The 25,769-nt window shown below is 43.3% G+C and overlaps 1 protein-coding gene across 1 annotated transcript in view; it reads right to left on the bottom strand.

Moving 5' to 3' along the window:
* Positions 1-852: 852 nt before the first annotated feature.
* ptprn2 (protein tyrosine phosphatase receptor type N2) overlaps positions 853-25,769 on the bottom strand; it is a 970,059-nt gene continuing 945,142 nt past the window's right edge. The window contains exons 19-23 of the mRNA XM_043690698.2: positions 23,256-23,422; positions 22,210-22,263; positions 21,864-21,928; positions 5,966-6,039; positions 853-3,342 (exon numbers count right to left, since the gene is read on the bottom strand). Of these exons, the coding sequence (XP_043546633.2) occupies positions 3,271-3,342; positions 5,966-6,039; positions 21,864-21,928; positions 22,210-22,263; positions 23,256-23,422 (432 nt within the window). The 3' untranslated portion in view covers positions 853-3,270. The remainder of the gene's footprint in view (positions 3,343-5,965; positions 6,040-21,863; positions 21,929-22,209; positions 22,264-23,255; positions 23,423-25,769) is intronic.

Below are 25,769 nucleotides of genomic sequence, written 5' to 3'. Positions count from 1 at the left end.
ACTGTGTGCATTTAAGTGCAACACCCTCAGTCCAGCATGGACTGCCCCCCCTTCTTTAGTTGTTCCCCTATCTGCTGTGCCTGAAGTTAGATTCCTGACCCTTTCCATACTGTCTGTCCTAGTACATGTTCTGGAAACTTTAACAACCTCTCCTGAGTCTCAAGCTAATATTGCAGTACGAACATAACTGCTATGTCTGAGATTCATCATAAGCAAGACTAAATGCTTAGTGAAGCAATTTAGTTCTAAATACAAACAAAAGCAGTTTGTACAGAGAGATGGGAATTACCCTGCACCTATCAGCAGATTAATAAGCATTAAAATACATTGATTTTTCAAACTATCACTAGGAACTTAAAAAAAATGTCCTGTGTTAAATTGTGTAATATCAAATGCGTAGTTGAGTGATCCTTTTAAAAAAAAGCTTTGCATATTTGCTTCAAAATAGTCAAGCAGCAATAAAAGCTTGACTTAGATCTGTGAATAAAAACGGTCAAAGATTTATCATATTTTTTTCATTTCTATTGAGCACTTTGTGCCTTCAGTAAATGTAACTTTTGAATTAATAACATTTTGCTGAAAAACATTTCCCCAAATTGGAATAAAGATGCATGTGGATTTGAATGCTTCCTTTTCAGATGGAAAACACATTTGGAATGTTCTGGAAAGTCTGATTATGGTGCAAGGCTAAATTATGAAGAAAAGCAACTCAATATTTAAGTCAAGTTACCGAAAGCACATGACTCTGGAAGTGTTAAATATTTTGAGACTGAGCCAGCTACATAATTTTGGCTTCTCGCAAAGAACCAATTGTTACTACAAATTCTCTCACCATGAAGCAAATAAAATAAGTTTTAATTAGGAAATGATACCGATTATTTATTAGATAAAAGGAAAGTACCAGTGATCAGTAAGAGGCAAACATTAGGTTACTTTTGAAGATTTAGCACAACAGGACCCACAAGCGATTGAAGAGAGTGCTGTCTTTATGAAGCTAAAACAATTGAAATATATCCTTAAAAGGCATATATGAGATTGGTCTTACATGACTAGGACTATTTACAGACAAAGACTACATATTCTGTGTCAACATCAAGTTTGCTACCAACTGTAGTAATTGTCAGAATTGAATAAAATCAAACACTTAGGATTGCTACCTACATGTTGACATTGAAACTCAACCAGAAATGGAAGAATCCTCAAAAAAAATCAGTTGAGATTATGCCACCTTCAATGGGACAGGACAGGAACTGGGAGTTCAGTAAGACCCTGATCAATAATCACATCATCAGTGCATTTTGCTCATTGAGGAGGTGGAATTTCCTTGCTTCTTTTCGGCAGCTGAACTTGCAAACTGTACAGGAAAGAAATAAATGCAGCTGGACTATCATGTCAGCCTTGCACCGTAGATCAACAAAAGTAATCAAGTGTTCCCACATCATAAAGGATCTTAGATCTATTTCCAATTGCCCCCTTCAGCATAACTGAATAGTGTGCCTAAACATGGGCCTTAACAGCACCATGGTGATTTATCACATCATTTCTGGGAACCTGGTAATTGGCTTAAATGTATGGACATGTTTTACAATGATCTCTTCTTACAATTAGCACTCAAGTATGATTGTCCAAATCATTTTCACTTACAACTCCTGTGTGCACGCTGGAAAAGAAGCATCAGCACACCCAGTCTACACAGGATTTGAACTCAGAACCCCCATTTTCAAATAAATATGTGGCTTATGTGAGGGAAAAGTCTTTTCTTTAACAGACAATTAGTGATGTTTATCAAGGAATGGCTGGGGCAATACTGAGGTTGTTCAAATTGTCTCAATAACATGTTCTAGTGTTAAATTTGAAAGATCACCTTCCTCTTCAGTGTGATGGAAGACCTGACTGGAAGTAACCCAAGCTCTTCTACAGACCTAACTCCAGTCCCCAGTCATCTGCCTGTGCTCTTCATTGTATGAAATGTCAGGGCTTTAGAAAAACTGTCTAAATGGACTGTTACTAGATCACCTTCTCCCTTCTGTAAATAATGTAGGATTCCAACAATATGTCCAAACACACCACATGTGAGCAATGAAAGATTCATCAGCACTAATCATGCTACAATTTACTATATTCAACAGTCTAACTGAGTGTTTCTGGCAAGTGTCTGATTGATCATTATTATTGTGGGATTGTTGAAGTATTTGCTGTACTTACTGGCTCTGTGATTTTTCTGTGCAGCTGAGATCAGGTAAAGCTCAGGGACAGCAGAAGGACACTTCCAAAAGAGATTAGATCTGGGATATAGCAATTATTCTACCTTTAAGCTGACAGGATGCCTATATTATGTCCATAGAAAGTGAGTTAACAAGTTCAAGGGATGCTTTAAGGGATGGCCATGAGTATCTCCAGAAGAATTGAGGGCAAGTCAGTAGCACAGTCATGCCTGGCCTGCTGTCCACCTCCCACATTCATATGGGAGAGAAGGCAGCATGTAGGAGATTGGACAAGTCATAAATATGGTTCAAGTGCAGATACCTCCAAAAATAATTCAAGGGTAACAAAGCTGACAACCTTCCTCGAAATACTTTCGAAAAGATTTTATAGCAGACTTTAGAGATGTTCTGTTTAATGCTGAAAGAATTTCTCTCGAATTAATTTCCAGGAGTCTCATACCGAGCACCATTAAAACCAGCTGCAGTTATCTTATGAGGAGAACTGCATTTTGCAGGAAAACAGTGTGCAAGTTACATTGCTACTGTGGATGGATAGCATCACAGATAGACCGGGGAGGTCAACTAAGGAGAACCAGGAGGTAGAGTCATATGGCCATTACAAAATACCGATGCAGGTAATGTCAGCAGTAGAATCAATATATTGTGGAATTAATACTAAAAGGCTGTTTTTAACCTTCAATATCAGAATGAATAGAAAATAAAGGTTGTGTTTTGAAAACTCTGACTTTACAACATACTCAGATCTGCCGTGAACGTGTTCTGGGCTTTCTCCTCAAGAATTTTGCACCCAGTTCTGTCCGGTCCCAAAAAAACAGCATATGTACAAATACTTCTCATCTGATCTTTCGTTCTTCCTACCTGGAAACCGTTCGGAGTTTATTTTCTCGAGCTAAGGTTTGCATCAATTACAGATGTTGAATGGACACATTTTCTAAATGTGTTAAAAGAGAAGTTACACAGCCAAGATCAGATCACGTTTTCTACAACATTCACGGAGATCGGCAGGATTAAAGTGTTGGAGCCAGGAGGCATCTCCAGTTGGCTCTCACTGTGGTAGGGCCTTCAGGATGGCGTTCACCTCCTCAGCTACTGCTGTCAGTGCAAACTCAAACTGCTCCTGTGGAAAATAAACCAGCAGCATGAGAACAGATTGGCATTTCATGAGGGGACTAATTGGTTTACTATTGTTTATAAACTATAACCATGTCCATGGGAATTGATAGTTAACTTTTCTCGTCCTTCCAAGTTTTTCCTCCTTTGATGGCTCTTACCCAGGTTAGTTTTCAGCAACTCTCTTGCACTTCATACAAGTGCAGGAGTGCAATCAGTGACTGTCAGAGCGATAACTAACAGCAAAATGGCCCCAGAATCCTGCATGATACTGTCTTCACCTGCGAATCACCCCATGTACAGCGAGGTCACCACACTGAAACCAGGTGCTAGGAACATAAGCAGAATATTCAACATTCCAATGGCCCCCACCTCCCATCCCAACCAGTCAACTGACTGATTTTAATGTACTCAACGTAGGCCAGGGTTCAAACTTGTGGCAGCCTGGACTGTTCTAATCACAGAGCCATCGTACCACCTATACAGCAGAGAAGGTGAAGGAGAGATTCTGCACAGGGGCTCAACATTTTGAGGGGGTTTTAATAAAGTAAATAAGGAGAAACTGCTTCCACTGCAGGAAGGTCAGTAACCAAGAGGACACTAATTTGAAACAACTAGAATACACTGCCTGTAAGGGTGGTGAATGCTGATTAAATAACAACTTCTAAAAGGGTATTTGGATCTCTAATTGAAAAAGTTAAAGAAAATTCCAGGCTTTGAGGAAAGAGCAAAGCTGTGAGTCTGATTGGACTTTTCTTTTCGAGTGGCAGTGCAGAGTGGTGTCCTCCTGTGCAATATGATTCTGTTTCAAACTTTGCGAGTTGGCTTGGTGAGGAACATACAATTCCAGGACTGAGATTCCAGTTTTGCAAAAAAACTCCAGCCTCGAACCACTAGTCCGTCTTTTCTATGCACTTCCATGATGTCGTTCCAGATTTTGTGGGGATTGAGATAATAAATGAATCATTTCGCTTGCTGTCCAAAGATTGCCAGATATGGCACAGTTGATTATTGAAGTTAGATTTAAACAAAAATCAACATTTGACACAGGTTTATGTAGGCAGTTGTAATAACTAGTCACTGACATTGGTATGGTGTCTTAGCTTCTGCTTTGTTACAGGACTTGCCATAATTGACATTTCAGACCTGACTTTTAATCCACTGATTTAAATGATTTTGAAGCCTTTCTACTCCTTATTTATATTCAGTGATGCGAGCGCATGGCTTGTTTAGATCCATCCAGGAAAAACTCTCTTGAGAGAGTTCTCCCGCTGGTGTGTAATTAGATATTTATAATTCACCAAGCATCTGAATAGATGTATTCGTGTGCGTGAGATGGGATGCTGTTGCCTAGCAACAGTCAGAGCACGTTCCTGCTGTGATTAGGATTCTTGTACCTGGGTATGTGACTCACTTGTACCTGGGGAGTGCACACTTGATTCTATCCTTTTGGTCAACTTGGGTTCATTCCCCCTGCCCACCCCCCCACACAGTGCCTGTCCTTTACAATCGCTTTAACTTGTATAGAATCAGATAAAGCCAGCTAATGTACAGGAGGTGTTGAGGAAATCAAATGCCGCATTGAATGAAAGGTTTGTTGCACCGGATTTCCATGTTCTCTTCACCCCAAAAGGTTCATTAGTGCCAACAGGACCTCCAACACTGAGTGCCCATCTTTCACACGAGTCTGGGCAGACTATCTGACTGCTAGCACAAATGGCAGGATTTCAGACAAACCCTGGACACCACCTCATGTCGTTTACGGTAGGGAATCTGAACTGTGATGGGAGTGGGTTTCCAGAGGATTGTTTTCTGCAATCCTCTTCCAACTCTGAGACTCTCATAACAAAACATTACAGAATGACTAAAGATATAGGTGACAATTACCAAGGCTAGAAGTCTGCTGCTGTGGGCAGGCTTAAGAACTGGGCGAGGTGGTGTGGAGTGTAACATTGGGTACGAGAGCAATGCCTCTGCCTCAGTTGCCCTTGAGATGGCCCTGGGATTTGAACATCTGGTTCTCAGGGGCTGCCTTCTCCCTAGTGGGAAGAGGCAGCAACTAGTGATTTGATTGGGAGGCAGTCCTCTGCGGCTGGGTGAGGGTAAAAGTCCCAGCGGGAGGAAGCGATTAGCCTGCTGGTTGACACAGACCTGCAAGGTGACCCCGCCAAGCAGAGCCAGGTTTGCTCTCAACTTCTCAGTCGCAGAGTGAAGCTCTGTCTAAAAGCTCTGGACAAAGTGAAGAACTAAACGACATTGCCATGCAGCTCATAAGCACGTTCCAGCAACAGATCGTGTACAATATTATCATGAGCTCTATCCCATTGAGTAGACTCTGGTAGGGTGCAGCCTCATCCCCCATGGAGCTCCATCTCACTCAGGCCTATGTTAAACCTGACTGATACCCTTCATCCACTCCCTTCCTCAACAACAGTGGAACTGTCAGATCCCATGGTGTGTCCGAAGGAAAATGATAAATTTGTGATGTAGGAAATTGAAAATAAACTCAGCAAATATTAGAAATGTCTTAGGCAACAGCCCAACCCCCGAGTTAAAAGTCTCACCAGAAAGAACAATCATTTCCTTCCCTTGTTGTTGCCTCGCAAATGTTTTTTTGCGCTTTTGTTTACCTTTGTCTGAACCATCATTGGTCTCTGATCTCGCAAATGTTCCAGCGTAGCAGCAATATCGATCTCCTTAGCACCTGCCAACAAACAATTTGAAGTGATATCAAACTGCTGTACCAATCCTACAAATCTCCCCAGGTCAGATCCCACACTTTCTCAAAACACGTGGGCTTTTTTCACTCAGAATTCTGATGCTCACTAGTTGAGTATGTGCCATTAAGATGCAGAGAAATTGAGCATTACTAAGTTCACACAAACGTCAGGCCCAAACTGAACATGGATGACTCTCAGATGACCTCTGAAGCGGCCCGATCATTCACACAATGGCATTCTCATCTCCTTAAGAATGGGGTTTAAATGCCAGCCTTGCGAGCCATAGAACCCAGGACTCTGACGATCCCAATAAAACTGTACTCCTTGGCACCGAAAACGTTTCCCTTCCAAGCTTTACTTATTGCCAATATGCTCAGTTGGCTAAATGGCTGATTTGTAGAGTGATGCCAACGCACTGAGTTCAATTCGTGTAACAGCTGAGGTTACCATGAAGGACTCTCTTCCTCAACCTCTCCCCTCACCCTGAGGTGTGGTGACCCTCAGGTTAAACCACCACCAGTCGACTCTCTCTGATGAGAAAACAGCCCAATGATTTGGGAAGACAATGGTGACTTTACCTTTACCTTTACTACCAGAGCTTTTGAGCTGCAGTGCACTTATAAAGCCTAGTTATTTATTATCAGTGAGGGGATAGTGATAAATTAAGAGGATTCTACAAATTTACAGGCATAGTTTATTTTCCCTACACCGTATTGCTGCTAATAAGCCTGGATAATCCTGATGGAAAGTCATCAGTGGAAGTTAGAAGTGTGCTTGCTGTACATCACAGCTCTCTAAATAGGGTAGATAATAGAGCAATACAGTAGCTGCAGTTAGATCCTGCTACTCAGTCATTTATGTGTTGCTTCTATGTTCCATTAACACTGAGCCATAAACTGTGACCAATCTATCAGGACAGCCACTAATGCAGTTTACGAACAGCTTCACATTGATAGTGATCAATCAATAATTATCAATGTTACAGTAATCATCTTGTTGAATCTCTCTAGCCTCCTCCTCAACTTTTGTCCTATTATCGTTTTGTCCTAATTGTGGCCCCAATTGCCACAATTAATGAAAGCCAAAACAGGAATACCTCACTGAGCATTTCCTAATTACTGCAAACAGATTTGTTCCATCTTCATCTGCTGTTTATTTTTAAAGAAAAAAGACTACAAATTAATATTAATTAAAAATAAACTTTCTGCATGGGTGATGTGTGCTTCAAGGGCAGTTCAAGAGTATTGAGTTCTGAGTAGTGTTCTTTTAATTGTCCTCCTGGCATTTCTAAAACGTTTCAAATAGTTAGGATTCAGGATTTACAGGAACAGTATACAGGGTGTTATGATTCCCAGCTGCATTCTTTGAAAGGGACTCAGCCTTGTGACCTGGATAAATGCAAATGCATTAACAGTTTCTGGTCATTACGAAGAGGTGAAGGTGTGTAATTAGCAACGTGAGAGCTGCGAAATACATCTTATTTGTGTTTGCCAACATGAGCGATGTTTTCGACATTCAAAGACTGGTTTTAACTCTTGGTGGGAGTTGTATCTTTTTTTTCATTTTTAATAGGTTTGTATGTCACTGACAAAGTCAGCATTTGCTGCCCACCCCCCAGTGCACTTGAACTGTTAGGCTTGTTAGGTCATTTCAGAGGGCCAATCACCTTGCTGCAGGTATCATAGGCAAGTCAGATCAGAGAAGGATGACAGATTTTTCTCACCAAGGGCATTACTGAGGCAGATGAAATTTTACCATAATGGTGTTTGCCATGTTCACCATTGCTGAGATTGACTTTGTATTACAAAAGGTTTATTAATTGAACGTCAAGCTACTTGTGTTGGGGGGGGATTTGACCAATGTTGCTAAAGTCTCAGCATGCGTTTGTGGATTACCAGTCCACCAATGGCCCCTATTGGGAGACAGAGAATAGGAGAGGAGGCAGTGAGCAAACTGTAGTTGGAGGCCCAGAGATAGGAAGTGTGCTGGGCCTAATCTGAGGCCCTTCAGCTTGTATTTGCTCAACCAACAAGATGGGAAGCAAGTTCTTCCATCAGTTCTGAATCTGGTATTTCTAAAGTTCCAAATGAAAGATAATGAACATTTCATGGTTGGAGCACATTCCTGCCCATTTTCATGGGTGGGGAGCGGTAAAGAGTGTTTGGGGTGGCAGGACGGTGTTGAAGAATGAATAGCAGCAAACAATCTGATTGGCGTTTGAGAAGGTGTCATGGTGAAGAGAAGAAGAGGCCAGGAGCTGCCCAAGATGGTTCTTCAGAACCCAGTGAAGCATTCACATCAGATGTCTCTTGTAACCAAGGTGGTTTGGGCAGTCAGACCTGGGGTTAAAATTACACCAGATCCTCAGACCTCAGACCTAAAGCCGCAAGTGTGTCTTAGCAGTGGGTGCGGCCATCGCTCAATCAAAACAGCCGGTTAAATCACCACAATCAGGAAGGCAATAGGATTGGGAAGGAGGGTGAGACGAGTTGTCCATTTTAACCATCTGTCAAACTGGACTCCATCAAAACGTCAAAGGACGTCTTAGCTTCACTGAAACACTTGGGACATCAGGAATAGTTGGGGAATAAAATTCCCTCCAGTCAGATAGGCACTTGCTCGATGAGTCAGAGCAACAATTCAGTTTTCCACCCAGTATGTGAGCAAAAGAGCTTCAGCTAGAGAGTGGTGAATCTGTGGAATTCATTGCCACAGAAGGCTGCAGAGGCCAGGTCATTGAGTGTATTTAAAACTGAAATAGGTAGGTTTCTGGTTGCCAAGGGGATCGTAGGTTATGGGGAGAAAGCAGGAAAGTGGGATTGAAAAATCTTCAGCCACGATTGAATGGTGGAGCAGACTTGATGGGCTGAATGGCCTAATTTCTGCTCCTATGTCTTATAGTCTTAAAATGATCGTGCCAGTGCCTATTTTATGCCACAGATGAAATGCTGACCAGAACCTGGATTGGAAATCTCCCATCTCATTTCTTAAAGGAACTGTGCAACTAGTGGATCTACAATGCAGCTGCGTTTGAAACCAGGCCTCCCAGAGGTACGAGTGCCCTGAAAACAACTGAATTTAAGAACCAACAACCTCATCAGCAAATAATACATGTGCAAGTGCTTCCATCAGTTCTGAATCTGGTATTTCTAAAGCTCCAAATGAAAGTTAATGAACATTTGATCAGCACATTTGATGGTTGGACCACATCCCTGCTCATATTTATAGAGCACTTACAACACGGTGTCATTCAGTGATTGCAATGTCTGCAATCGACAGCTGATGCCCCATTGCGTATCCTCAGTAGGATTGTTAAATTGAAGCAGCCAGATTAAAAGGTGTGAGTCTCCTGCACTAATTCCTTTCACTCTGGACTGGATTTGAAACTATTCTGGAGTACAGAAAGTGAAGTGACTCATCCTGTCTAATTCAGCCTTTCGTTAAAACCCTCTCACAATGGCTAGGGATCTCCCTCCTGGGCAGAAGATCGGTTCAGGCTTTGTCCTGTGCCAGCGGTAGACATGGGTAGCATCCAAATGCAAGCTGTGGTTACTGCCCTGCCAATCAAGCTGGGTTATACCTGGAAAAACCAGGAGGTCAGAAGTGGCCGTGCACAATAATGTTCGAGGCAGCACTGACACTAGTGCCAACTGGCCCCTCAAACTTCATCTCAAACCAACTGTGGTGGGCCCTGCTCTGAACCTAGCAGCTGTGCATTAAAGAATATTCCGAAATTGTTACAAAATTCCAAGTCAGAATGGACAGATACTTGATCAAGCCCCTTAATTACTTCCGAGGCTTTTAATGACAGTGATTACTTTACCCACACAATCCCCCTGAGAAATCCATCCTCGAGGCACCAGGATCCCGAGATGACCTCTGTGGACTACACACAATGGGTCTAACAATCCGGTATCTCTGTTCTTTTCACAGATGCTGCCAGACACGCTGAGTATTTTCTGTTTTGGTTTCTGCTTTCCACTGTCTGCAGTATTTCGCTTCTATAGTTATTTATCATCCTGCTCTTTGGTGAGTGTTGTTGCTCTAGAGCAGCTGCCATTCCAGCCCAGGCAATACCAGACCCTGCCCTTCTGAGAAAAAAAAGGCATTAAAATGCTTTGGTGATGGGATACCATCACTTTGCTTTATGAATGCTGCACTATTGTGGGGAGGGTAATACCTGTGGCAGAGTGGGTAGTATTCTCGCCTGCGAGTCTGAAGACTGTTAGTCACTGCTTTCTGAAACGTCTTGGCAATGGCCACTCCATTCAAAGATAGTGAGGGATAGGCGTCCCTGACATCCCATGAAAGAATGGAGAATCCTCAGTCCGCAAACTTGGAGTACAAACAAAGCTGACACAACACTGTTTGAGATCCTGTTTTTGAAGGAGATATTAAACAGAAGCCTTGCCTACTCTCCCTGATAGCGGATACTCTGCACTATCGATGGCATGGTGGCTCATTGGTTAGCACTGCTACCTCATAGCAGCAGGGACCGGGGTTCGATTCCAGCCTTGGGTGACTGTCTGTGTAGAGTTTGGACATTCTCCCTGTGTCTGTGTGGGTTTCCTCCAGGTGCTGTGGTTTCTTCCCACAATCCAAAGAGGTGCAGGTTAAGTGAAGTGGCCATACTAAATTGTCCATAGTATTCAGGGATGTGTGGGTTAGGTGCATTAGTCAGGGGTAAATGTAGCATAGTAGGGGAATGGGTCTGGGTGGGTTCCTCTTTGGCGGGTCGGTGTGGACTTGTTGGGCCAAATGCCTTTTTCCACACTGTAGGGAATCTATGATATTTCAACGCAGAGCAGGGGATGCCTGATCAATATGTATAGCTTAATCGACATCACTAAAACAGATGGCCTTGTCGGGGCAACACTGCTGTTTGTAGAATTTTGCTGTATGCAAATGAATGCCATGTTTCCTACAAGGTCTACTCTTCAATAAGTAATTCATCTGCTGTAAGATGTTCAGGCATGCCCTAAAATTCTGAAAGAAAATATATAAATGTAAATCAATTTTTTTATTCATTTGGAGAAATTTTTTTTCTGTTCACTTTTTGCAGCAAAGACTTAAATATGCTTCCACCACAAATACCAAATAGAGGGAATATTCATCCATATAGATTATACTTTTTTTTTCAAATGAAAGAAAAAGCTAAGACGAAATACTGTAAAACATTATATTGAAATTATTCAACATTTTCTTTTGTGATTTTGAATATTCAATGACCTTTGCTGCTTCAGTTACAATAATCCCTCATGACAGGCTCTCATGTGTCAATAGTTCCTCATAAAAATGCCAACATTTTCAAGTTATGGGCATCTGAAACTTGAATTTATGTCCAATTTACACTGGACCATCTGGCACTGGTAACTCAGAGAAAACCATAGAACCCCTACAGAGAAAACAGAGGCAATTTGGCCTGCACCAATTGTCCAAAGAGCACCCCACATTCTCTCCTCCCCGCCTTGTTCCTGTAACTCCACATTTAGCATGGCCAATCCACCTAACCTTTGGACTGCGGGAGGAAACCAGGGCATCTGGCAGAAACCCACTCAGATACAGGGAGTATTTGCAAACTCCACACGAACAGTCAGCTGAGACAGGAATCAAGGACACAGTGCTAACCACTGAGCCACTGTGCTACCCAAAGGTATTACACACTTCTAGAGTAGATGGGTCTTAAAGGCAAGGACACTACCACTGCACCTCATGAGCCCTTAATAATACCATTAGAATATCACCTCTTGACCACTCCCTGGCAATTTTACCCTCAGGTCGTTTCTGGCTGGGCAAGATTTATGTGTTGTAAGTGTGTGCTGCTAACAATGATTTCAAAAAAACGTAAAGACATTCTGTCCACAGAAATATCACTGCTAACCTTCAAATGTTTGATGAACATGTAGGATTTAGAAGGGTAAGGGAAATTCTGATTGAAGTCTTCAAGATATTAATAAGAAAAGACAGGGTACATAATGAGAAACTATTTCCACTGTTTGAGAATTCTAGATCAACAGGATACAGTTTAAGAGTTAGGACCAGACTGTTCAGAAGAGATGTTAGGAAGCACTTTTTGTTTATTCACTCTCAGGATGAGGATATCGCTGTCGAGGCCAGCAGTTAAGAGTCAACCACATTGCTGTGGGTCTGGAGTCACGGTTTTGAGGGACCGTATTGTTGAAGAGGAGCGTGTGAAACAGACTGGTAAGCTAGAAGAGATACTTGTTAGGAAGGAAGATGTGTTGGACATTTTGAACAACTTGAGATTAGACAAGTCCCCCGGGCCTGACGGGATATATCCTAGGATTATGTGGGAAGCAAGAGAGGAAATTGCAGAACCGTTGGCAATAATCTTTTCATCTTCACTGTCAACGGGGGTGGTACAAGAGGACTGGAGAGTGGCGAATGTTGTGCCCCTGTTCAAAAAAGGGAATAGGGATAACCCCGGGAATGACAGGCCAGTTAGTCTTACTTTGGTGGTAGGCAAAGTAATGGAAAGGGTACTGAGCGATAGGATTTATGAGCATTTGGAAAGACACTGCTTGATTAGGGACAGCCAGCACGGATTTGTGAAGGGTAGGTCTTGCCTTACAAGTATTATTGAATTCTTTGAGGAGGTGACCAAGCATGTGGATGAGGGTAGAGCAGTGGATGTAGTGTACATGGATTTTAGTAAGGCATTTGATAAGGTTCCCCATGGTAGGCTTATGCGGAATGTCAGGAGGCATGGGATAGAAGGAAATTTGGCCAGTTGGATAGAAAACTGGCTAACCAGTCGAAGTCAGAGAGTGGTGATAGATGGTAATTATTCAACCTGGAGCCCAGTTACAAGTGGAGTTCCGCAGGGATCAGTTCTGGGTCCTCTGCTGTTTGTAATATTTATTAATGACTTGAAAGAGGGAGTCGAAGGGTGGGTCAGTAAATTTGCAGATGATACGAAGATTGATGGAGATGTGGATAGTGAGGAGGGCTGTTGTCGGCTGCAAAGGGACTTAGATATGATGCAGAGCTGGGCTGAGGAGTGGCAGATAGAGTTCAACCCTGCCAAGTGTGAGGTTGTCCATTTGGGAAGGACAAATAAGAATGCAGAATACAGGGTTAACGGCAGGGTCCTTAGTAAGGTGAAGGAGCAGAAGGATCTTGGGGTCTATGTTCAAAGATCTTTGAAAGTTGCCACTCAGGTGAATAGAGCTTGTAAGAAGGCCTATGGTGTATTAGCGTTCATTAGCAGAGGGATTGAATTCAAGAGTCGTGAAGTGATGTTGCAGCTGTACAGGACCTTGGTTAGGCCACATTTGGAGTACTGTGTGCAGTTCTGGTCGCCTCACTTTAGGAAAGATGTGGAAGCTTTGGAGAGGGTGCAGAGAAAATTTACCAGGATGTTGCCTGGAATGGAGAATAGGTCGTACGAGGATAGGTTGAGAATGCTAGGCCTTTTCTCATTGGAACGGCGAAGGATGAGGGGTGACTTGATAGAGGTGTATAAGATGATCAGAGGAATAGATAGAGTAGACAGTCAGAAACTTTTTCCCCGGGTACAACAGAGTGTTACAAGGGGACATAAATTTAAGATGAAGGGTGGAAGGTATAGGGGAGATGTCAGGGGTAGGTTCTTTACCCAGAGAGTGATGGGGGCATGGAATGCGCTGCCTGTGGGAGTGGCAGAGTCAGAATCATTGGCGACCTTTAAGCGGGCAATTGGATAGGTACGTGGATGGGTGTTTAAGCTAGGACAAATGTTCAGCACAACATCGTGGGCCGAAGGGCCTGTTCTGTGCTGTATTGTTCTATGTTCTATGTTATTCATATACCCATCCAGATGCCTTTTAAATGCCGTAATTGTACCAGCCTCCACCACTTCCTCTGGCAGCTCATTCCATACATGCACCACCTTCTGTGTGAAAAAGTTGCCCCTTAGGTCCCTTTTAAATCTTCCACCTCTCACCCTAAATCGATGCCCTCTACTTTTGGGCTCCCCTACCCTGGGGAAACGATGATAGCTATTAACTCTATCTGTGCCCCTCATTATTTTATCCCTCTTTAAGGTCACCCCCTCAGCCTCTGATGCTCCAAGGAAAACAGCCCCAGCCTCTTCAGCTCAAACCTTTCAACCCTGCAACATCCTTGTAAATCTTTTCTGAATCCTTTCTAGTTTTACAACATCTTTCCTACAGCAGGAGGACCAGAATTGAATGCGGTATTCCAATAGTGATGAAAAGTGGTATGAAGGGCTTTTGCCCGAAATGTCGATTCTCCTGCTTCTTGGATGCTGCCTGACCTGCTGTGCTTTTCCAGCACCACACTCTCTATTCCAATAGTGGCCTAACCAATGTCCTGTACAGCTGCAACATGACCTCTCAACTCCTATACTCAATGCACTGACCAATAAAGGAAAGCATACCAAACGCCTTCACCATCCTGTCTACCTGGGACTCCACTTTCAAGGAACTGTGAACCAGTATCCCAAGCAGGTAATGCATTGGGGAACCTCATATGTGAACTGGTAATAAGTGGAAGGGGGAGTCTGTTCATAGCATGCACTAATCATCAATCCAGAATGTCTCATTCTTGTAATCGTAATTCTTGCTGCATTGGTAAAGGCCCCTTGTAAAACGTGCATTTAGGGAGGGGCAATATTTGCTTGCCAGCAATGTCACATCCTATTAAAAAAAAGAAAATAATGTTGAGAGGCACCCAATATAAAAAGAGGTGCAGACTGAAACTCAGTCAACTGTGTGAACTGACCCAATCCGTCAAAGGAATGACCCAAAGGAACACCATCACCTTGGCTCTTACCATTCACTATATTTTGAAATACAGGGTTGAATTTTCCAAGTTGAGGCTTGATCCTGACATCAGGTTCAATTCTAGATCTGGAATCTGGAGGTGGCTGGGGTTGGAGACATCAAGAGGGGGCCAATTAAGAATTGGCCTGCAGGAGTCACATCCATTAAGGAAAGCAGATGAATCTCATTTAATCATTCGTGGGATGTGGGTATTATTGACCAATCCAGCATTTATTGCCCACCCCTAATTGTCCTTGAGAAAGTGGTGGTGAGCTGCCTTCTTGGACCGCTGTAAGTAAACCCATAAGGCCATTAGGGAAGGAGTTTCAGGATTTTGACCGAGTGACAGTGAAAGAACAACAATACATTTCCAAGTCAGGATCGTGAGTGACTTGGAGGGAAAATTGCAGGTAGTGATGTTCCAATGTGTGCGTTGCCCTTGTCCTTCAAGATGGAAATGGTTGTGCATTTGCAAAGTGATATCAAAGGAGCCTTGGCGAATTTCTGTAATGCATCCTGTAGGTGGTGCATTCTGTGTGTCAGTGCCTGAGGCAGTGAGTGTTTGTGGATGTAGTACCAATCAAGTGGACTGTTTTCCCCCGGATGGTGTCAAGCTTTTTGAGTGTTGTTGGAGCTGCACTCATACAGATAAGTGGGGAAAACTTCACCATTTTCCTGACGTGTACCTTGTAGATATATGGTGGACAAGTTTTGGGGTGTCAGGAGGTGAGCTACTTGCTGCAGTATTCCTAGCCTCTGACCTGCTCTTGTAGATGTACTATTCAAAGGAATGGGTTTTCCAATGAGAAGACTGCAGCAGTGTCAGGCTGGTAGGCCCACATGGAGATATAGGGACTGCTGAGGCAGGCAGGAAAGCATATGGTTACGTCAACAGGGAGTGCCTAAGAAGTTAACAAAAGAGATTCAAAGTTTGTTCCAATTACAACTGAGAGTAATGTTTTATATATTTTTCAGAAAATAACAACTTAGCTCAGCAAAACATTTGATTCCAGAAAACATAATCTTGGGAAAGAGTGGCTCTTCAGATCCCATCAGTTACTAATACATTCCACAAAGAAGATTAACATACCCATGGCCTTCAACCAACAAAATTAAATTACAGGACCTAAGGCAGTAACTCCTTAATACTTATTTTTCAGCCTTAAGGATTAGCACTGTCATTGATGGCAAAATTCCACCAAGCCAGATACATTCTTCCACAGAACTGAGTATGCATTTTTTTTCCACTGGCCTAACTTTATCCAGATTAATGAACCCAAACTACTTTCTGGATACTAGAGGTCAGGGAATATCTTCTTTGGTAGAATTCAGGAACTGGAAATTTGTTGACGTTGTACAAGTTCTAAAAATACAGGTAAATAAACATTCAATATGGTAGAGCCCACCACATCAGTATGGGTTCTGGAATCAGAGTCTAGGTTCATATTGGAAACAGACTCTTACGCTTATCTGCTCCTTTTCAAACTTGGACAAGAGGGTATACAGCAGGTGCTAAGCTGAGTGGTCCTGGTCCATGTGAGGCCTGACCTGCTGTCCTTAAAGGCACTGTGGCCAGTACCAAGGCAGGTGTGTTTTCTAAGATACTTGTCTTGTGTACCAGCTCCAAAGACAGCTGCCAGCCATAATAATTCAGCCCAGGCTGATTATCTTTAAACCTCTCAGGATCCATCTGCAGGGCACTACCAAGATCATTTTCTGGCAAAGGTTCCTGGAAGCCACAGTAGGCTTACTTCATTTAGAGGTCTGGTTAAGACTAAGGCCGTATATTTCATTGTGATCAGGCATCATGCCTTCCTGATTTAGTGTGAGAAATCATCTGCGCTGGTAGGACTGTAGTGACCAATTTCTCTCCTAAAAGGTTTTTGATCTCTAGGATAATATTCAACAAACTGAAAGAGGGAAAAGCATTTCTACAAAATGCAAAAGCTTCATTTTAATTGGGCTATTTTATAGGGATTGTATTTCTCAGTGGAAAAATATTTTGAGAAATTAATTTTCCAGAGAGCACACACTTACGTAAAACTGCTTTGAGCAGTCCTTAACTTAGTTATTACCCATTCAATGGCCCAATAATTTTCTTCCACAATAAAAATCAGGAGATTTTCCTCAGGTAGTCTGATTGTTAGTTAATTTCAGAAGAAGGGTCACTGGACCTGAAATGTTAACTCTGCTTTCTCTTCCACAGGTGCTGCCAGACCTGCTGAGTTTCTCCAGCAATTTTTTTTTTTGTTTATCTCCTCGTCAGCAGAATGCAATTGCCAGCAGCATAATGCTCCCTCAGTTTGACAATAAACTGTCAACTTCGATCATGAAGTTTGGGTTTGCTACTCCAGGACCCCATGATGAAAGTTTCATCTTGTTTGGCGGCAATCATCCATGGTGCCTGAATGTGAGATCCACACTATCTCCCACTCCAACACCGCCCCTCCATCCACATCCCCACTGTGCCCCAAATACAGCTTCCTGACTCCACCTCCCCCCCCCCTCCCCCACCACCAACCCCAGCCCCTACATCAGCAGCAGAGATAGGGGAGGTGGCAGCTTCAGCAGCAGCGATGGCATCACGGCCCACTGTGAGGGAGCTCCCCGGTATCTGAAACAGGCAGCTGAGGTCACCTAAAGAGCGAGTTAAGCAGAAGACTCATCAAAAACTGCTGAACTTTTAACTTTATTCCTTCATTTTTCAAGTATATATTAAACAGGACTTTAATTTTTTAAAAGTCATTCATGGGATGAGGGCATTGCTGGCCAGGCCAGAATTTGTTGCCAATGCCTAACTGCCTCAAACGTCAATCACATTGGGTCTGAGTCACATGTAGGCTAGGCCAGGTAAGGATGGCAGTTTCCTTCCCTCAAGATCATCAGTGAACCAGTTAGGATTTTCTCCAACAATTGAAAGTGGATTCCTGGTCATTATTAAACTTCTAACTCCTGATTTTTATTGAATCTGCTGCAATGGGATTCAAACCTAGGTCCTCAGAACATTACTTGGGTTTCTGGATTAATAATGACTGCAGATGCTGGAAACCAGATTCTGGATCAGTGGTGCTGGAAGAGCACAGCAATTCAGGCAGCATCCGAGGACAGGCAAAATCGACGTTTCGGGCAAAAGCCCTTCATCAGGAATAAAGGCAGAGAGCCTGAAGCGTGGAGAGATAAGCTAGAGGAGGGTGGGGGTGGGGAGAGAGTGGCATAGAGTCGAGTTTGTTTCAGGACATGGTTGAAGAGCTTCAGGACTGAGGAAATGACCTGGGAGTTGCAGTGAGAGAGAGACTCCCTGAGATTCTTGTAGAGAGAGGAAGAAAACTTCTTCAAGGCAGGCATCCTTGCAAGAGGATTCGCAACTCCCAGGTCATTTCCTCAGCCCTGAAGCTCTTCAACCATGTCCTGAAACAAACTCGACTCTATGCCACTCTCTCCCCACCCCCACCCTCCTCTAGCTTATCTCTCCACGCTTCAGGCTCTCTGCCTTTATTCCTGATGAAGGGCTTTTGCCCGAAACGTCGATTTTGCCTGTCCTCGGATGCTGCCTGAATTGCTGTCCTCTTCCAGCACCACTGATCCAGTTTCTGGATTAATAGTCTTGCAATAATAACCACTGGAGTCATAGTGATATACAGCACGCAAATAGACCCTTCGGTTCAACCCATCCATACCGACCAGATATCCCAACCCAATCTAGTCCCACCTGCCAGTACCCGGCTCATATCCCTCCATATTCATATACCCATCACCTCCCCAGCTAATGCTTAATGTTGATTATTACCTTATTTCTTTATTTTTATATTTATTCTATGAAGGTGATGCTTAACCTTTTAAACTTTGTTGCTTTTACTACTTTGTACCTAAGCTTTTTTGTACTTAGTTACCTTTGTACGCAAGATGGCACCATGCGTTATGACATTATATTCTTTTCATTGAACTCCTGCATTTTTGTACTTGAGTACATGTGACAGTAAAATCTAAATCCAAATCTATTGAAAACCGATCCTACCGTCTAGCTCAGTGGGTGAGGTTTATGCAGACTGTGAGGCATCCTGCAGCCACATGCCGCCAGCTCCCTACCTTTGCCAGAAACCAAGACATCTGGCAGGATTCAAGAAAGCCCAAGTGATTAAAATGGTCATTTTAAAAAGCGATAAGTTAGTTTCATTTTACCACACCATGCACTCATCTGAATCCAGCCTGATGTTACAATGGAGGCCAACATCCAGACATATACATCCGTGTTCGTAGACTTGAGTAAGGTATTACTTTGACATTCAATTGCTGAAACTATCTAATCAAATATTTTGAATTAGGATGCCTCTTTCACACCCATAATCCCCACAATCATAAGCAGCAGCCTTGGGATTTGATTTTTAAATAGTCTATGCACTGTTGCTAGCCCTCTTAACCCTTCACCCACTCTTTTACTTCTTCAATGCAGACTGCTCTTGACTTATTGATACAATTACCCTTTACTTTGTAACTGACATTTCAGTCTTCAACCTAAAATATGTAATTTCTCTTGCTTTCCATCCTCCTTTGACATTAGTCAAGGTGAAAGCTTCAGAAACTTCTACATTGTCTGTAATTGTGCTGGGTTGAGTTACAGATCTTGACCTTCTCTGTATTTATTACAGAAACCACAAGGTTAAAGGAGGGATTTCCTTACCTGCCCCTGCAATGACCAATTTCTCTGATCAAATGTGTGTTAAATATGAATTTACACGTTCAGCCTGTGCTCTCGATGCTAGTAATGCTGCTCTGACAGTGCTAGTAAAGCAAGCAAGGGCTATTCTCTCTGTCCCACATTTGTTTGTCGCATTCTTTTGTTTAAAAAGAAAGAGCAAGAGAGATTTAGGGGTCCACGACTTCAGCCTTTGATCGGTAGATGAACACTAGATCTTTTCTTAGGCCTCAAACTTTTTTACCCCAGACAATGAGAGCGCTGGCCTTAGAAGCCAGGCAGATTTCTTTCAGAACAAAGTCTTTGCTTGTCTCTCAGTATGACAGCCTGGGAAAGGCCCTGCTCAGCGGGAGGTTCAGATACCCACTCTGCCCTTTGATCTTTCCATTCGAACAAGTGCCAAACCTCCAGGTCACAGGGTTTCAAGCCATTTACACCAGAGGCAAAAGAAGAAGAGGTCAATATGAAATGCCAGTGAGGTTGGGGGAGGGGAGGGAAATGGGGGCAGGGTGACCAACTTGAAGAAACCTTTGTTTAGCCCAGTTTCACATGAGGTCCTTTGCATTGTGCAAAGCACTAACACTGTGCTTTGAAATGCCATTTGATATTGTACAGTACAAAGAGATAAGTAAATGACATCTTATTTCCCGTTCAAAAATAAAGTCAACTCCGAAACTTCCAAATCATTTCTCAGACGCAACAAACACAAGCACCTCAAGGTGCTGACTCATTTTCCAAACGTGTATAATGGCGGACTTCTAAAATAACAGCCTCAACAATGCTGCACTTTCTCTTGGCGATTCGAACACTTGCAGAGAATGGATGAACTCAATGATTGTTTGCAAGCTGTCCTTGTACTTTTTCTTCCATAGTTCCCATTCAGAGATTCAGCTGCTATGCATTGACACTCACTAGGCACAGCCTGAGTTTACTGAAATGATCACCAATAAGCCCCCGGCAATTTATGTAGTGCCTGTAGAGTCAACACGGCATGAATATAACAAATGCTGCAAACAGCAAATTAATTGGAACTGTTTAGGTTCCTCTATTATTCCAGTCAATGAGATGCAATGGCTGTTGGGAATCCTATCCCATGGACAGCAAGTGACAACAAGCCAATGAACTGTTTTAGTGATGTTGGCTGAGATATAAGCATTGGGCAGTGTACTATGAGAATCACTTATCACATGAAGTGTGTTTCCTGTTGATGGGTTGCAAAATCCTGTTTTCTCACACAGTACTAACATGACTATATCTGTCATGTTAGGATCAGACAGTCTGTTATCAGCTAAAGGGGAAACAATGGTTAATGTATCATGTGGGAATCTTCAACAGAAACCTAATCAGATTTGGGAAATTTGCAACATGTCACCCTATTTGACCATCTTTCAAAGTTTTGTGCATCTCTTATGGGAGACAAAGCTCCAGGCACCATTCTTTCATTTTAGGAAGCTTGCTGGGCTCTGATGTGAAATACAGGGCACTGAGTGACAGAGGGACTCATTTTGCTGCTCCAGCTGGTTTCATCCTGGTCAGCTGCAGTCTGCCAGTGCAAGTTTTCTGGGTCAAGTTCTGTTTGACCTGCAGTGCTTTTCTGCACTTACCATCGTGTCACAATCTGACTGGAAGAAAAGACTGTATTAATAGATCTTTTTATATATAAGTACACATTGCTTAGCGGAAAGCAGTCTACTTGAAAGCCTTTGTCCACATTTCTCGTGCCTTGAAAAGGCTTCCAAGACAGACCAAGTAAATGGAGCTGAAAGATGATTGACACAGCATGATGATCCTGTGCTTAAATGTCACATGGTCTGTCTTCTAACTATCTCCCCTCATTCAATACACTTGGACCTTTATGTTGTACAGCCATTTTTCTTTTATCGGTAAAACCTTTTCTTTGTTATTATTAATTACTCTCAACCATTATCTGCAGTACACAGCCTTTATTTTCAAACGAACTGACTCAGCAATCAATATAGCAGTGCAAATAACCATAGGCCATTCAACAAACAGCACAATCTGCTTTGCACATATTCTCTCTCTGGCTGTCTCCTGAATGCGAATGCCTACCATCTCCAGGGTAACAAGATGACCACCTCCCACTACCCCCCCCCCCCACCCCCCACACAAACACACACACAACATACATATACATATTCATACATACAAACACAAAAATACACACACAAAAGGCACACACATATACACACACACATATATATGCATACATACAAAAACAAACACACAAGCACACATATATATACTCTCAGACAGCAAAAATACACACACACACGCAATCTCACTAACAAAAGAAGCCAACGACTCTCACCTTTGGCCATCCTATTCAGAACCATGTCAATCAGAATGTAGGTCCCACATCTTCCAGCGCCATCACTGTCAACAATAAGAGAGGGAAGGTTGGGGGAAAAAAATAATTGCTATTAGCATTTCACCATTCAGACCCATAAGACAGCTGCTGTCATCTCTTTTATTTTTAACTTGTAGAAATGTCTACCCGACTCTCAGTCAGCTGTTCACCAGGGAACTGCTGATGTTCCTAAACAGTGATGAAGGGGGTGGGGGGGGAGTTGCACAGGGGATTCTGCAGAAATGGCTCCCACTCCCGTGCTCCCTTTTTTAATTAAAAAAAGCATGCACAAAGAAAATGTACTTGCCTGCAGTGAACAATTATCGGACATGAGCGTCCCCTGTAGCACTTGTTTACCTTTCTGTAATAAAGCAGAGGAAACTCAATTCAAGCATGCAGTCCGTACTGCCTGTTTGTGTGAATACCTGTGCTGTCAACGCAAAGTTAGAATATTAATGTGAAGCAAAATTAAAGCTCATCACTGCCAAACAGTTGAATAACCCCCGTTAAGAGTTGCTTCTTCTCTTTGTGTGCATGTGTTTATGTACAGAAAAGCACTCTGTCCTCACCCTAGCCACGTAAATTGGTTAAAAATCAAACACAGGAATTAGTAATACCAACCAGCATTTAGCTCAAGAGAGAAACCATCATGCAAACCATTAGCAAGCAAAAGTCAAAGGTGGTTAGAGGCCAAGGCAAGGTTTATTTTTCCACATTGTTCCCTGCTGCAGAGTCACAGTTTCCAATGATCACTTTTGTGACTATGCAACTGGGCTTATATTACTAGCTGCAACATCACAAAAATGACACTGGCAACTGTTAATGAGCTGGTAACATAAGAGTTTGTCCATTTACAGAGCGAGCACTGTTAGTAAATTCTGTGGCACACAGCAAGAAAATATGTCAGGCTAGGGTAATATTTAGCATAATTTCAAATTTAAAAGAGTACTTCACACATTGATGCTAATTTTTGCTGTTTTTTTGTCTCACAATCTCCTTTAAAGTGCAAATTTGCTCCCTCGGGGCAGAAGGAATAAATTAATTAGACATATCAACTGTATCTCTATCTGCAGTCAGAAAACGCTGCCCCACTGTGTTCGCTGGGCTTCTTCAACCTGATGTTACTTATTTGACAATCATTGGCTCACTGCCAAACAAAGCCGGCTCAAGCAATGTTTAAAGCCAAATGCTTCAGCACGTTGACACCCAAGGTTTACAGGTCTCCCGGTGAAACACCCACATTTCCCAAGGGGCCTTAGTAGTGCCTGAAAGGCCTCTAAAATCAATGAGACATACAAGAGCAAACTAAACAAAGCATACAATGAGATCATCTCGCTCCCCGAGGTGCTGTACCTGCGGAAGTCCAAGAGGATTCTGGTGGACGAGGGGACAGCTTGGTCAAACCAGCTTAGGAAATGGAATTGAGTCACTGTGCGTGTCTCGTTCGTCTGGAGGTTTTTGAGGTAAAAGCTGCGTACCAGGAAATCTTCACACCAGATGTGCTCGGAGACAAGGTTAACCTGAAATACAACATTAAAGTAAAGGGGTTATCCACTTCACAGAGACAGTCCATTTGACATAAATAGTCTGTGCAATTGTTTATCCTTACCCCATTCTACATCGTTTCACCTTATCTATAAATCCTTCTATTCTCTTCCCTCATTGTAGTCACTTTCTGAATAGAAGGTTTCTCCGGAAGTATACTGGATGTACTACTGATTACCTCAAATTGATAACGTCTAGATCTGGACTCTCCTCCAGGTGCAAACTTTACCTCTGTTTGCAGTGACACCCCTTTGTATCAAATGGGATTTGTAGCGTGGCTTTAATCAAGATATAAGGTGTAGCTTTTCCATTGCTTCAGGCTTCAGAGTCAGGCCAAGAAGCCTTTTTTTCTGCTCCACATGAGCCTTCTCCCAGCTTTATTATCCAACTCTAGCTGCATACAGATCCGGAAATGGAACAGGGGCCATACACCATCCTAGAAATCAGGAACATTGCAGGTTTCCCTCTCTGGGACAGCAGTTTACTCTCTCCAGGTTTGTTCAGTTCATTAATATAAATGATCTGTGCACTCACCCGACCGATTTACAATTACCGATATAGGCAGTTCCTGGCTTAGGAACGGGTTCTGTTCTGGACTTCATTCCAGATCGGTTTGTTTATGCAAATCAGAGCACAATGCAGGATAACAAAAAGCAGCTGTTCGCTAGGAAAGAAATGTGGTATGTCCAGAATTTAAAATTACACCACAGTATGGGATCGCGTTTGTAAATTGGGGACCCTATATACAGCATAACATTCAGAAAAAGCATAAAACTGTGGTAGCCTTTGTGATTTAGCCTTGATGGAATTCTGACATCAGAGGGTGGAGCCGTGCTCATATGGAGACCACCAAATACCAATGCTGCAGGATCGAAGAGTAATCACAATGAAAATATAGGTCTCCAATTGTAATCAGTTCTTGGGATGTTGGATCATTGATATTATGTTAAGGACTGCTATTGACAGTGGTTTGACCATGTTTCTGTTGTAGCTGGGATCCTGTCAATGTTAACCATTTTGAGAATGAGTTGAAAATGTGTTGCTGGAAAAGCGCAGCAGGTCAGGCAGCATCCAAGGAACAGGAGAATCAACGTTTCGGGTATAAGCCCTTCTTCAGGAATGAGGAAAGTGTGTCCAGCAGGCTAAGTTAAAAGGTAGGGAGGAGGAACTTGGGGGAGGGGCGTTGGAAATGCGATAGGTGGAAGGAGGTCAAGGTGAGGGTGATAGGCCAGAGTGGGGTGGGGGCGGAGAGGTCAGGAAGAAGATTGCAGGTTATGAAGGCGGTGCTGAGTTCGAGGGATTTGACTGAGACAAGGTGGGGGGAGGGGAAATGAGGAAACTGGAGAAATCTGAGTTCATCCCTTGTGGTTGGAGGGTTCCTAGGCGGAAGATGAGACGCTCTTCCTCCAACTGTCATGTTGCTATGGTCTGGCGATGGAGGAGTCCAAGGACCTGCATGTCCTTGATGGAGTGGGAGGGGGAGTTGAAGTGTTGAGCCACGGGGTGGTTGGGTTGGTTGGTCTGGGAGTCCCAGAGGTGTTCTCTGAAACGTTCCGCAAGTAGGTGGCCTGTCTCCCCAATATAGAGGAGGCCACATCAGGTGCAGCGGATGCAATAGGTGATGTGTGTGGAGGTGCAGGTGAATTTGTGGCGGATATGGAAGTATCCCTTGGGGCCTTGGAGGGAAGTAAGGGGGGAGGTGTGGTGCAAGTTTTGCATTTCTTGCGGTTGCAGGGGAAGGTGCCGGGAGTGGAGGTTGGGTTGGTGGGGGGTGTGGACCTGACGAGGGAGTCACGGAGGGAGTGGTCTTTTCGGAACGCTGATAGGGGAGGGGAGGGAAATATATCCCTGGTGGTGGAGTCCGTTTGGAGGTGGCGGAAAGGACGGCGGATGATACGCTGTACATGGAGGTTGGTGGGGTGGTAGGTGAGGACCAGTGGGGTTCTGTCCTGGTGGCGGTTGGAGGGGCGGAGCTCAAGGGCAGAGGAGTGGGAGGTGGAAGAGATGCGGTGGAGGGCATCGTCGACCACGTCTGGGGGGAAATTGCGGTCCTTGAAGAAGGAGGCCATCTGGGTTGTACCGATTTGGAAGTGGTCTTCCTGGGAGCAGACGCGGCGGAGACGAAGGAATTGGGAATATGGGATGGTGTTTTTACAGGGGGCAGGGTGGGAGGAGGTGTAGTCTAGGTAGCTGTGGGAGTCGGTCGGTTTATAGTAAATGTCCGTGTTGATTCGGTCGCCCGAGATAGAAATGGAAAGGTCTAGGAAGGGGAGGGAGGAGTCTGAGACGGTCCAGGTGAAATGAGTTGCACTTGGAGTCTGA

The sequence above is a fragment of the Chiloscyllium plagiosum genome, unplaced genomic scaffold, assembly GCF_037043375.1.
Source record: "Chiloscyllium plagiosum isolate Xiang-an unplaced genomic scaffold, Cpla_swu_hap1 HiC_scaffold_5, whole genome shotgun sequence".
Classification (NCBI taxonomy): Eukaryota; Metazoa; Chordata; class Chondrichthyes; order Orectolobiformes; family Hemiscylliidae; genus Chiloscyllium; species Chiloscyllium plagiosum.
Note: the sequence above shows the minus strand (reverse complement) of the source record. Positions and strands in the feature narration are given on the sequence as shown.